This window comes from Misgurnus anguillicaudatus, unplaced genomic scaffold (assembly GCF_027580225.2).
Source record: "Misgurnus anguillicaudatus unplaced genomic scaffold, ASM2758022v2 HiC_scaffold_28, whole genome shotgun sequence".
NCBI classification, from domain to species: Eukaryota; Metazoa; Chordata; class Actinopteri; order Cypriniformes; family Cobitidae; genus Misgurnus; species Misgurnus anguillicaudatus.
The window spans coordinates 8,058,240-8,070,955 of NW_027395278.1; the positions used below are offsets into that span (position 1 = coordinate 8,058,240).

The following is a 12,716-nucleotide window of genomic DNA, read 5'->3' on the forward strand; positions in this document are numbered from 1 at the left end:
AGCACACAGACAGAGCTTTGATTTCTCCTTTCTCTTTAATTATTTATTTTCTCTGGTGTGTTGTCATATCTCTCCCTTACTCATCTATTTTGGTTCTTCACAGGCTCACTGTCTGTGACTGGGCCCATGGATTTCTACATTCACACATGTTCATTCAATCCAGATACTTATCAACAGTTTTAGAAGTGTACAGAGATTGTTTAAAGCCGCTCTATGCATTTTCTGTGTTTTTGTCCAACAGCAACAGTTTGACCGCAAACAAGTTTACAAATAAGAGATTTACTTACTAGTCCATCAACAAGATCGCCAGATCAGCATCCCATCCAGTGCTGTCTTTTAGCTCACGCCAACGACTAAAAACCTGACTGAGTCCCGAGTGGGACTCTTGTCCGGTACCTAACATGGTCAGATTCTCTTTTCCTTTTCCTACTCTCTTCCGAACGGGCTTTCTTAACTTTTAAATTGTTTAGCCTCACGTCTCAAATTCGCGCGTGCAGTTGTTGTTAAGGCTTGATCGACTTCATGCAGTGCCATTTCGGATCATTCTCGCAGTACTTTGACGTCATCCGGCGGTCGGTTCTTGCAGCGCCACACAAAGTCAAACAAGCCTAACGTGTGTGACGTCGTTGCCGTAAAGCAAGTCGTGATTCTCGCAAGATTTGTCATGGGCGGTTCTCTCAAGCTTGCATTGCTGGTTTTGCTAGCGGCGTCCTCCCCGAGTTTCAACAGGAGGATGATTCGCCCAACTATGACTTTGTTTACCACCGAAATAACTTTGAAGCTGTTATATTAAGGTAAAATAACTGCATAGTGTGTCTTTAAGGAGACAGGCCACTTGTCTAAAAATGAATGGGAAAACACTCAACAGGGCAGACGTAAAGGATGTCTAACATTTCAGTTAAAACTCTTTTTCTCTTTTGCTCTTTTAAAAACCCTTTTTGTCCTGTATACACTTTGTTCCATGTGTAAACAAGACACGTGTTTTAACCATGAGTGAAATTAACCATGCTTAATGACTATGCAGATATAAAAAACTTTCAATAATGTTTTATTTCTGTCACGGGTCACAGATGGGCTCTTTTTGTTTATGTAATTTTTAAACCATTAATTGCCTATTCTAAAAAAAAAATGACAAACTATATATCGCTGGAAAGCTCCAAGAGTGTAATGTTTTTATTTCATCAAAGAATAATGTAGTGAGAATAATTAAAAAAGTCACTGACCCACAGGTGGGCCATTTGTTATTACATATTTATGATACTAATGTCCTACTATAAACATGAAGAAATCTTGAAAACCTTTATATCAAGCTCTATAAATGTAGTTTTCATATTTTAAAGCCATTTTATGATGTAGTGACTGTCACTTTAAGTGTAAATGAAGATTTTTAAATGTCACTGACCCCATAAAAATGCATATAAATTATTTTATATTCACAACACTAATATTCAATTGTAAACCTTCAAAAATCTTGCCAAACTATATATATTTTTTAAAGCTCTAGTAATGAAGTTTTAACATTTCAAATGTTTGCACTAATAAAATTTGTATAAAGTAGTATTTATTAATGCACAATGAATTGTTTATTGATAGGTCATGTAAGCTACTCCATTAACTAACTTAATGTTACAAACCATCCAAATTTTTAGCATGTGTCTCCAACTCTAAATAAAATATCAAATTTATATAAAGTTACTAGCAAGAGTAATTTTCTTTATGCTGGTTAAAGTTAAATGAAGTTGCACAAGTCCCTTTCACACATACATTCTTTACTAGTAAATTACTGGTAAATTGAAGTTACAATATCATGTGTGAACTGAACCTTTCTCTGCTGCCAATTTACCAGAAAGAGAAGTTGTAATATTACCAGTAATTTACTGGTTAGCGCTATGTGTGAATGGAGAATTAGGATTACCAGCATTTAGATTAATTAACGTCAAAAACCGCTGAGGCTTTGGCCCAATCATAATGTTTTATAACAGATTATGCATTTACCCTCGCACTGTTTACGGACGTTTCCACACGCATGTTGGTTAAAGGGACGATGAATCTGTTGTTTTTATTGTTTTGTACTGTTGCCTAAGGCCACTTATGATGTTTGCGTAGTTCTTACATCAGGCCTGGCCCACCCAATCAGAGACTTGGCCCACCCTGGCCCTACACCACATAACAGCCAATCACAAAATTGGTGCTAAATTTAATACAGCTCCATATACGTTAATACGTTATGGCGCCGCCATTTTGGTTTTGACGAATCAACGCGCATATTTTGTGTCAACTTATTTTTTGCGTTGTCCTAGCCCTAGCCAAGCTGTTTAAATACACGTTGGAAAAAGATAAATACCTGGCTGACATTACATCAGGTATCCCACAAAATGCAAGTACACTTCCAAAACCATCCAGAATTAAATTATTGAAATTTTGGCATCCATGGTTCTGAAAATAAAATAAACAGAAATATGACACTGCTGATTCAGCTGCATTCTGTTTGAAAAGTGATGGCACAAGAAATCGTGAACCACTGAAAATTTGTCCGTTATGATTTGTTTTCTGTGCAATGGTGTGCCAGAGGAACATCTCATTGGCTTGTTAGAACTCCAGCAACTTGATGCAGATTACATCACTTCTGAAATATTACAACACTTGTCTAAAACAGGATACAGTGCTAATAATAGAATGAGCCAGTGTTATGATGGAGTATCAGTGATAAGTGGGGTGCGCGGTGGTGTTCAGGCTTTATTACAACAAAAGTTGGGCAGGCATATCCCCTACATCCACTACTATAATCATCAGCTTAACCTCACTGTCAAACATGCGATTCAAAGTGAACCTTGTGCTAAAAGATTCTTTGACTTCTCAGGCTCCCTGCACTCTTTTTCAGGCATAATTTTGTCTCTCTAAGATACAATTGCCCGTATCTCAAGAGACTGTTGGAAATCCGCTGGACAAGTCATTATGAAGTCGCAAAATGTGTGGTGGATAATGAGGAAGTCATTTTTAACATTCTTTATAAGGTTTCCAATGATGACAATCAGTTGACCTTGCAAAATAATCATCCGGGCTTCTCTTTCAGCTGAAGCGATGCCATTTTTTTTAAATGGCAAATTTCTAATACATCATCTCACTATTTTAAAACCAGCTTATGCCATCCTACAGTCTCATCATGTTGATTTGTGCCATGCAGCTGAAGTTGTGCAGGGATGTACTGCCCTGACATGTCTACTGTTGAGCCCTCACCAAAACGTCTTAGGACTGTGAATCCCTCCTATGGTGACTCTGTCATTTTTTCACCTTTAGGGCAAGAAGGGCAGTCAGGTTCTAAATGTGCCACTGCAACTCTAAGACAGATGTTGAACATACTAGATACAGCTGTTTCAGAGATTAAAAAACAGGTTTTCCACAAAAAATCTCAGGTTTAATGCCAAAATCCAACAAATTTCTTGACATCCAGTTGCTTGAACCTCTCTGTAGTCTTGCAGGGGTTGCAAGAACTGCTCTCCAGAATTAAATTCTTCTGGTCACGAGCAGTGAAAAAAATGTATTTAGGAAAATTACGTTTAAATAATCATTTTGCTACAGTTTTTGCTTGACCATGTTAAAAACATCTAATCAGTTCAGGTAATACATTTCCAATTTAATTTTGCAACTTAAAAAGCATAAAAACAGGACTGTAGGAAACAGCAAATGTAAATAACATTTTTGAATTCTCATTTTCATTTTGCACGGTGCACATATAGCGTGGAAAATTTACATTTAAATAGAAAAATGCATTGCCATTTTACATATTGCATATTACATTCTACATTGAAATTTGCAACCAATATGCTTCCATACGTGTCTCTGGTGAAGTCATAATACAGTTTTTCTCAATTTCTTTGCCTCAATTCTTGAATAAGAATTTATTTTTTCAAAACAATAAGTTCAGATCTCTGAACAATTGTTTTTTGGTTCTCAAACTATGACTTCTTGTCAAACTGTATATCATTGTAAAGCGGAATTTAGTTTTCATATTTCAAAATGTTTGGACTAATAATAATGCTAGCATGTATATTCCATAAATATTTGACATGGAATGTTTGTAATGTTTGCTAAACTGGCAAATGACATGCTATTGCAATAAATCTGGAATCACAACTAATCAAGTTTGGGTGCATATACAGCATATGTAGTTTGCACACAACACAGTCACAACCATTTTTAATGGTTTCAGAAGGACTGTCACAACCCTGAACAGCAGCAACATGCTCATAAAAGAGCAATCAGATGATATGTAAGAATTCAAGAAATCTCATTGCAGGGGAAGGGTGCAGCATTCATGAAGTTTTTTCCCCCGCAGTGCATGGCATTGGAAAACTTCAGATGTGATGTTGATGAAAATCTTTGGCCAGACCATTAAGAGCAACAGGATGTTCACCAAGAATATTTTTCATGGGTGTTATTTTTGTAGCATTTTTTTTTGTAATTGTGGTAAGTAATGTGAAATTCACAGTACTGTAATTGGACAAGCTATTGAGTTTTTAGTTTCCATGTAAAGAGTAGACTGTCATGGTAAAAAAACACAAACATTTGACCTGTGTGGCTCATACTGTATTAATCCATTTAAAAGCATAGAGCTCTATATAGATGGATTTCAGTCATGTGACCTTTTTACGTCATGCTGCCATATTGAGGACCTACCGAGTACCAGTAGGCTACTGACAATGGCTACCTTGCTACGATTTACGGATTTCTTATCTTTTACTGTCTATGATTCTTACGGATAAAGTAAATGGCTACGAAAGACAACATGTGGCACCTCGACTGTCATGAAAAGAAACACTACTTTTAAAAAATATATCTTGGTTAGGGTGTCTACTCGATCCCTAATGCGTTTTTTCAGCCGGTGTCCGCTGCTACAGAACTACCACTATTTTACAACATAAGGCGGCGCGACACAACATGAAACTTTGCTCGAAGTATCACCTGGATCTCTACACATGAATGCGAGCATTGAGAACATTGTTTGTGTACACAGAGTTTACTAAAAAGAAAGGTTTTGAACAACGGACTTTGGCTGTTATGGTGTCTGCTCGTCATCTCTGCCAGACGTAAATAATAGATTTCCAAATGCGAATTAATGAATCTCATATGAGGCTCCTTTTTCAACTAGAAGGGCAATATTGTTTGTCACTTGCGACAAAACAACAAATTATCCGTGCATTTTTATGGAACTATGCTTTAGGATCTATCCATCTTTACTCTCCTCCCTCCTTACGTCGCATTCGCAGATCGATACATCTTGACTGGGAAGATGGCGGCGAGCGGAAGCCAAAGTCAGTTGTTCAAAACCTTATTTTTAGTAAACTCTGTGTTCACAAACAATGTTCTAAATGCTTGAGTTTACGTGTAGAAACACAGGTGATACTTCTAGCAAAGTATCATGTTGTGTCGAGCCTTCTTAGTGTTGTAAAAATAGCGATTTTGATGCTCACAACATATTGAAGGCATAGCTTCCAGTTCTTTTGCGACCACTTCAGGTACTCAAAATGGCGGAAGACAAGTGAGTGACGTCAGCTGATATTCATGTATAAACGTAATCAAATATAAATTAATTTGTTAATTTTAGGGGTGTGATGAGACACTTAATCCATGAGACGAGACGAGACATGAGATTGGGTTCATGAGAACGAGACATTTTAAATGTTTTAACTAATCAAGGACTGCCCCTAACAATTATTTTACTAACTGATAATGAAGTAATTTGTTATTTTGGGGTAATAAAAATAGACCCAAGTGAGCAGTAGCCTTTAAAATTACATAATAACGAAGATGCAATAATAATTGGTTCAAATAAAGTATTAATACCAAGTTACATTAAACAACATTACATTAACAAAAACATTACATTTGTGGTCTATAAATAAAAGCATTATGTATATATTATAACAAATGCCTGCAGGGGGAGATAGTTGACTCGTTGACGACTTTCACTTTAGACGGAGAGAAACGCTTATTTTTTAGCCAAACAATGTTTAAATCCATTTGAATATTTAATATACGTCCATTTCTTTACAGTAGAAATGAACATGCAGACATTAAATCATGTAAACTCTGTGATGGTTTAATCTGCTGAGACTTCACATCTGACACTGATCAACAGACAAACACAACACGTCTCAGACTTCATACGAGCTCCCAAACGAACATTATTGGAAACCCAAACAAAAAAGCAAATGCAGTAAAAGACAGAATATAATGCATGCACTGTAAGAGGCTAATTACACCAATCACGCTTTAAACGTTGGAAACGCAAGGCGCGACGCACTGCCTTTTTTAAAAAAGAGCAGTGCGAGTCGACGCAGCTTTTAATATTGCTAGGCAACCACCTATAGTCAGCTGTCTTGTCAATCAAATATTGAAGCGTGCGCTCTTTTGCTGTTAACTGTCATATTAGCAGAAACTTTAAAAAGATGACGCTTGCTCTGACCTTGTTTGAGGGTGAGAGGTGCACAAACACGCAGGAGAGAGTGAGCGAGTGGAGTCCGGTTCTTCAAAGCAACTGTAAACTTCCCTCACCACAACGTAAGGCCCGCATCTCCCCTCATTCGAGTGGACAATGGAAAGACGCGAATGACGTCGGGTGCTTCTCCGCTCTCAGCGTTCCTTCAAAGGCGCGTGCTGCTGCATAAACAGCACGCAAACGCTCCATGCCCATAGAATATCATTTAAAACAGGCGCCTGCAACTGCCATAAACGCTTTTGGTGTAACTGGTACCTAAAAGGGTCAAACAGAAAGCTGCATCCTCCAGAGGTCGCATATGCAGGCTGCATACGTCATTAAGGTTTATTTCAGATCATTAACTGAGCATTACATTCGCAAGTCGTGAGCATATTACAACAATTTGCGATTCAATAAATTATTAGTAAACTTTATAATTCTTAGTAGTCTCTAATAAGACAGTCTTTATGAAGTAAATGCAGTTTTAAAATGCGACCTCCGAAGGATGCAGTCTTTTATTTTAGAAACGGCCAGAATTTCACCTACACAAGAAATCTCGCGATACATATTTAATCTCGCGAGATCTCGTCGCACGAGATCTCGTCACACCCCTAGTTAATTTGTAAATTTTGTATTTTCTGCATTTCTTAACTACTTTAAATAGTAAAGTGAAATTAATAAAGTTTGGAAATTGAGCCACGGCTTGGTTGGCTACTGCATGTAGCTCAAAAGTGCCCCACATTTCCCCCAATGTAAATTTGTGCTGAAAATGGAAATGCAGCAAGCCCTAACGGAGAGCCATATGGGCAGATTTGAATTTGCCCCTCCAGCTCTGCTCTGCTTTCGTTTAGTCATTTTAATGTAAAACTAATTCCACTAGCAGTTAATCATGGGTTATTCATAAAGCCTACAATACGATCCAGCATCTGCCCCACCTATGGACCAATTTATGGTCAGGAGCAGCTACTTGCATCACATGACAAAAATACTTTATATTTTGGTGGCCTTGGCCAAATTACTGACACCAAAACTAGGTATAAAAACAGGAAACAGCAAATGTAAATAACATTTTTGAATTTGCATTTTGCACGGTGCACATATAGCATGGAAAATGTACATTTAAATACAAAAATGCATTGCCATTTTACATATTGCATATTACATTCTAAAACTACACCAAAACTAGGTTTTGAAGCATAAATCAAATGTTTTGGGAGAGTAACTACATTTTGCAGACAAGCAATAAAGTTCTGAAGTTCCAGCAAACAGTTGTGACATTTACACTTAGTTTAACACACACAGCACATCTGGCTTCCTCCATTGACAGCAAAGCCTCTCAAATTGAAAAACCAAAGCAAAACAGAGTTTTACCAATAATGAATATGACAATGGATTTCTTTTTAGCACTTTTGCTTTGGTGACATTCTTCTCTAAAATGTACTGTGGACAACTGCTGCATTAACAAAAGCCCTTATATGGAGATGGTTTGGGTGTGTATTATGAAAATTACCAACCTCCTTCACACAGTTGCTCATTCAGAGCACTCCAAATACGTAAGAACGAGTTTAATAAAAAAATTTAGGTGCGTACGGACGTGCTGTGAATTAAGTGGAAATTACAATGTGTGTTTAAATAGGAAAATAGTAGCAATTGTTAGTGAGTGAGACCCATTGTTTATGAAAAAGCAGCACTTGGCCTTTAGGACAATCTTTAATATAGAAAATGCAGCTGTATAACCCTCAAAAATATTTTTTTAAAGCCAGATTTGAGGTAAATTACCTGTGTTTTCCGCCTAGTAGCCTCAAAGGTAAAATAAAAACATGAGCTTGGCAAACAGTTTTGAGATTTTGATCTCTCACACTCGGGTAGATTGAAGCTGTGGTTGCACATAAATTGGCTGCCCATGACAGTTACTAAGCACTGGATTGTCTGACTTTTTATTTGCAAAAGCTTAAAGTTTCTCTCTTGTTCTGTTTGTTTATATATATATATTTTTTTTTTCCCCAGGGAGGTTTCTCTCAGTAAATGGCTCAGCTCTGACAGGCCCATGGGTTTTGAGTCCATGGCTACGTGCCGCCCAGCAGCCTTGTGGCCTAGATGTGAAGGTGTTTTTGCACCCCAGACAGAGTGGACGTTATACTGTCTGGCTCATCGAGAGAGACAAGCCACCACTTGCTCTCCTGACCACAGAGCACCCTCACATCATCGGGTGAGTTTGCGATTGGCACATTATTATATCCAGAGATAGAAAATGCTTACCTTGTGACATAATTGAACCAGCTGTGACATACAGCTTGAAAAAACATATAGTATGCCAGAAGGACCACTTTCTTGTGTTGCATTCATTATGCATTTGCACAAGTTAAAAATTTACAGTAGAATTTTGGAAATATAGTTGTTAAAAGTCTGCATTGTATTCCTGTCTTACCTCTCTCTTTCCCAACTCTGGTAAAGTTGGTGTTTGGTGTTTCACCAAAAGATCTTAAATGTACAGTTTTCAAACTCTGTTTTAATAATTTTAGCCTAAACTAAGCTACACTGTATTGCTAAATGTTTTGGGATACCCCTCCAAATCATTGATTTCAGGTGTTCCAAGACTTCCATGGCCTCAGGTGTATAAAATCACCTAAGCACGCAGACAGCTTTTACAAACATTTGTGAAAGAATGTGTCATTCTCAGGAGCTCAGTGAATTCAAGCGTGGTACAGTGATAGGTTGCCACCTGTGCAATAAGTCAATTCATTAAATTTCCTCACTACTGAATATTCCATAGTCAACTGTTAGTAATCTTATAACAAATTGGAAGCAATTGGAAACAACAGCAACTCAGCCACAAAGTAGTAAGCCACTTAAATCACAGAGCAGTGCTAAGGTGCACAGTACGCAGAAGTTGGCAACTTTCTGCAGAGTCAATAACAACTACAGACCTTCAAACCCTGTGTGGCCTTCAGATTAGTCCAAGAACAGTGCATAGAAAGCTTCATGGAACAGGTTTCCATGGCCGAGCAGCTGCATCCAAGCCTTACATCACCAAGTTGAATGCAAAGCGTTGGATGCAGTGGTGTAAAGCATGCCACCACTGGACTCTAGAGCAGTGAAGACGTGTTCTCTGGAGCGACGAATCTTGCTTTTCTGTCTGGCAATCTGATGGACGAGTCTGGGTTTGGTGGTTGCCAGGAGAACGATACTTGCCTGACTGCAGTGTGCCAAGTGTAAAGTTTGTTGAGGGGGATTATGGTGTGTGGTTTTCATGGGTCAGACACTTTTTTACCAAAGTTAATTTTTTTATCTGTATGTCTGTACCTTGGGTTCGTCTTCAACTGTATTTATGACTTTCCTTACTACATTTAACATATATTTAGTTACTTAAAATATTTTTGTTCATCTCCTATCTTATAAAGCTGTTAAAATCCAAAGCTTTTACATTCTTACCTAAACACTTCCAGAACACCCACACAGAGTTTAACATGCTTTAGATTTGACCCTCTGTCCTTAAGAAGCTTTCTAGTCAGCTATTTTGTTACATTTTCCTCTGCAGCAGAGCTCTGCGTCTTCGAAGACTATATGAATGCATTCAGCCATGCGGTGCATGTTCAGGGGAAAGTGTTCTGACTCATTATAGAGTTCCTCTTGAGGTTATTATTTTTGATTAGCCAACCAGGCCACATATCTTCGTGAAATTTTGGCCAAGTCCAGGTTCAAACTCAGTCAAACCTTGCCGGAAAATGTCCTGTGTATAAGGTCTTTAAGAATCTTAAAGCTAAAACTTCTACATAGAGCATATATTATACTGGATTATTCCTTAAAGCACCTACAGCAGTTGTATCACTCAGCCCTATCAGCAGAGATTACACAATCTAAAAGGGAATTTGTTTAAATAGTTAAAAGTTGTGTGTGCAGAATTAAGACAATAATACAACAGATATAATATAATGAATGCATTTTCACAAACCAAATTGGCACTGAACTAAAACAACGCAGAATGTAAAAGAAATCGTAAAACTGTAAAAAGCAATAATTTAGTTCTATACCATAAAGCAGTTCAATGAAAATGTGTTATAGTTCAAAGTGTCCACTTATACTATATACTGGACTGCAATGTGCAATCCAATCCAAAGTGGAAGTGCTAGTCCTGGAAATAATGCACCCATTGCACACTGGGATGCCCCGGTCGTGTTAACATATTGTCACATATTTTATTTGTTATGCCTAATTGTATTAATGGTAGCCTTATATTCTGTGATTACGCTTGTTCACTTATCTTGCCCACAGTAAGGCGCATCAATCAGCAGTCATGTCATATTTCATATATTTTTTGGATAGTAGTGTAAGAAGCTGGAAAAAAATAATATGTGTATGACTTTGTGTGCATGCACCTGCATTTACTAACATCATCTATTTGTGTTTTTTATGTATTTACATTAGGAAAAATCCATAATCCACATTCATGAAACAAAATCTATATTGTTTTGAGTTAATAGCAGTATGCAATGGAACAGCTTGTTGTCGTGTATTTAATATATGGATTTATTCATTTATTCATCTATTCATTAATATTTTTATTTTATTTTAATATGCATTAATAGTTGTCCTCTAGTACATCAGCAGAGATTCCTAATGAACTCTGATTTAAAAGCTTTAAGTAATGAATCTTTTTCTGATACAATTGTGCTTGATGGTTCAAGAAAGCTTCACTTGGTTATCACCAACTCCAAAGCAAAAGCTACCAAGACCTGCTTCCTGGTTTAGGTGTCAGGCCACGCTGCTCCTTTTATACTAGACGAGATACTATACTACTACTTTTATACTATACTACCTCCTGGAAGTACACATTTTTAAGAGAACTTAAAATGGACTAGGAAGCACAGAAAACCATTAAAAACTCAACAAATATACAGTTATATACAGAGGGGTAAAAACATGTCCTTTATGTGGCAATGTCACATAGACCCCCTCCAGCCTACAGTACATGAGGGATAGATGTACAGATCCATTTGGAATAAGCCACACTGCGCATGCTCCACTCCCAAACAAACTATAAAAAGACAGTGAGTATCCCCGTCCGTGATAAAGCTAGGACAGGGAATAACAAATGACTTAAATCCTTCCTACTTGCTGCTACTAGCCATTGTTTATATTTTCTCTACTTAACTCCCTGGGGTCTGATGGTTTTGGGACACTGGCAGAGGTTTTGACATGCTATTACATTTGGTCTTTTATCATTTGCTTAAAGTGACACTTTGTAGTTTTTCAACTTTCATAATATATTTTGTAGACCCTTGTGATGGTACATCGACTTAAAATAGGTTAAATGACTTGTCTACCATAGCCTGACAGGGTCTGTATCGCTTTTACTCATACTTTTAAACTTGAGGTTTCTTGTAGTAACCCGAGCACAAAACAAAAAACTACAAAAATCTGCTTTACGGCATACATCACTTCCTCCACTTCCTCAAATTCGGAAGTGAGAGCGCAACTATTTATTTTCCTGATGTTATTGTCATGGCTGAAGCAGCAACTAAGAAAAAGAAACCCAAGGTTTTGTCGGAGGACAGCAGAAAGAGAAAACGGGAGAGTGACAGAATAAAAAGAAGGATTATATTGGGCCAGCGTTTGCTCGCTGGCGTGAACTAAAGAAGGAGGAGGGGTTTCTGACCGATGCTGACTTGGCCCTCATGCTTATGTACTAAGGAATGTTATATTGCTTGCATATATAAGTCCTGTCTGGCGCCCAAACACTATTTTTTTACGTGAATTTTACTGGAGGCTACTTGGAGAGTTTAGAGAGAGATTTATATCACGTGGCACCGGGGTGGAGTCATGGACCTAGCACACGGGCCTTCCGGGTTTGATTCCCCTTTAAGACAAGATTTTTTTAAATATAAACTTTAACCAAGTGACCACCGTTACAGCTGGCTTGAAAACACGAGCTACGCGATCTTTTGGGGTTTGAAATAAAATAAAACCCATGAAATTATATTCATATGACATGCTGGAAGGCACACTTTGTGACCTAAAGAGTTGTCTTCTTTTCCTTTGCGACAGTGCTGCTGCACTTGTGGCCTCTAGGGGTGCTACACTTGAAAAATACATGTCTAGCACCCCCTAGTGGCCAAAAAGTTCCATGGTGTGCCTTTAAAACATATTAGTGGCTAATATCACATAACACTGTATTGAGCACAAACTTTGCTACAATAATATATGTGTAACATGTATGTACATGTTTGTATTTTTAAGG

At 37.6% G+C, this 12,716-nt stretch overlaps 1 protein-coding gene across 1 annotated transcript in view; it reads left to right on the plus strand.

Moving 5' to 3' along the window:
- The window catches only part of LOC141362609 (ALK tyrosine kinase receptor-like), an 810,085-nt gene that overhangs the window by 453,678 nt on the left and 343,691 nt on the right, over window positions 1-12,716 (plus strand). The window contains exon 4 of the mRNA XM_073864911.1: window positions 8,486-8,687. Coding sequence (XP_073721012.1) covers window positions 8,486-8,687 — 202 coding nt within the window. The remainder of the gene's footprint in view (window positions 1-8,485; window positions 8,688-12,716) is intronic.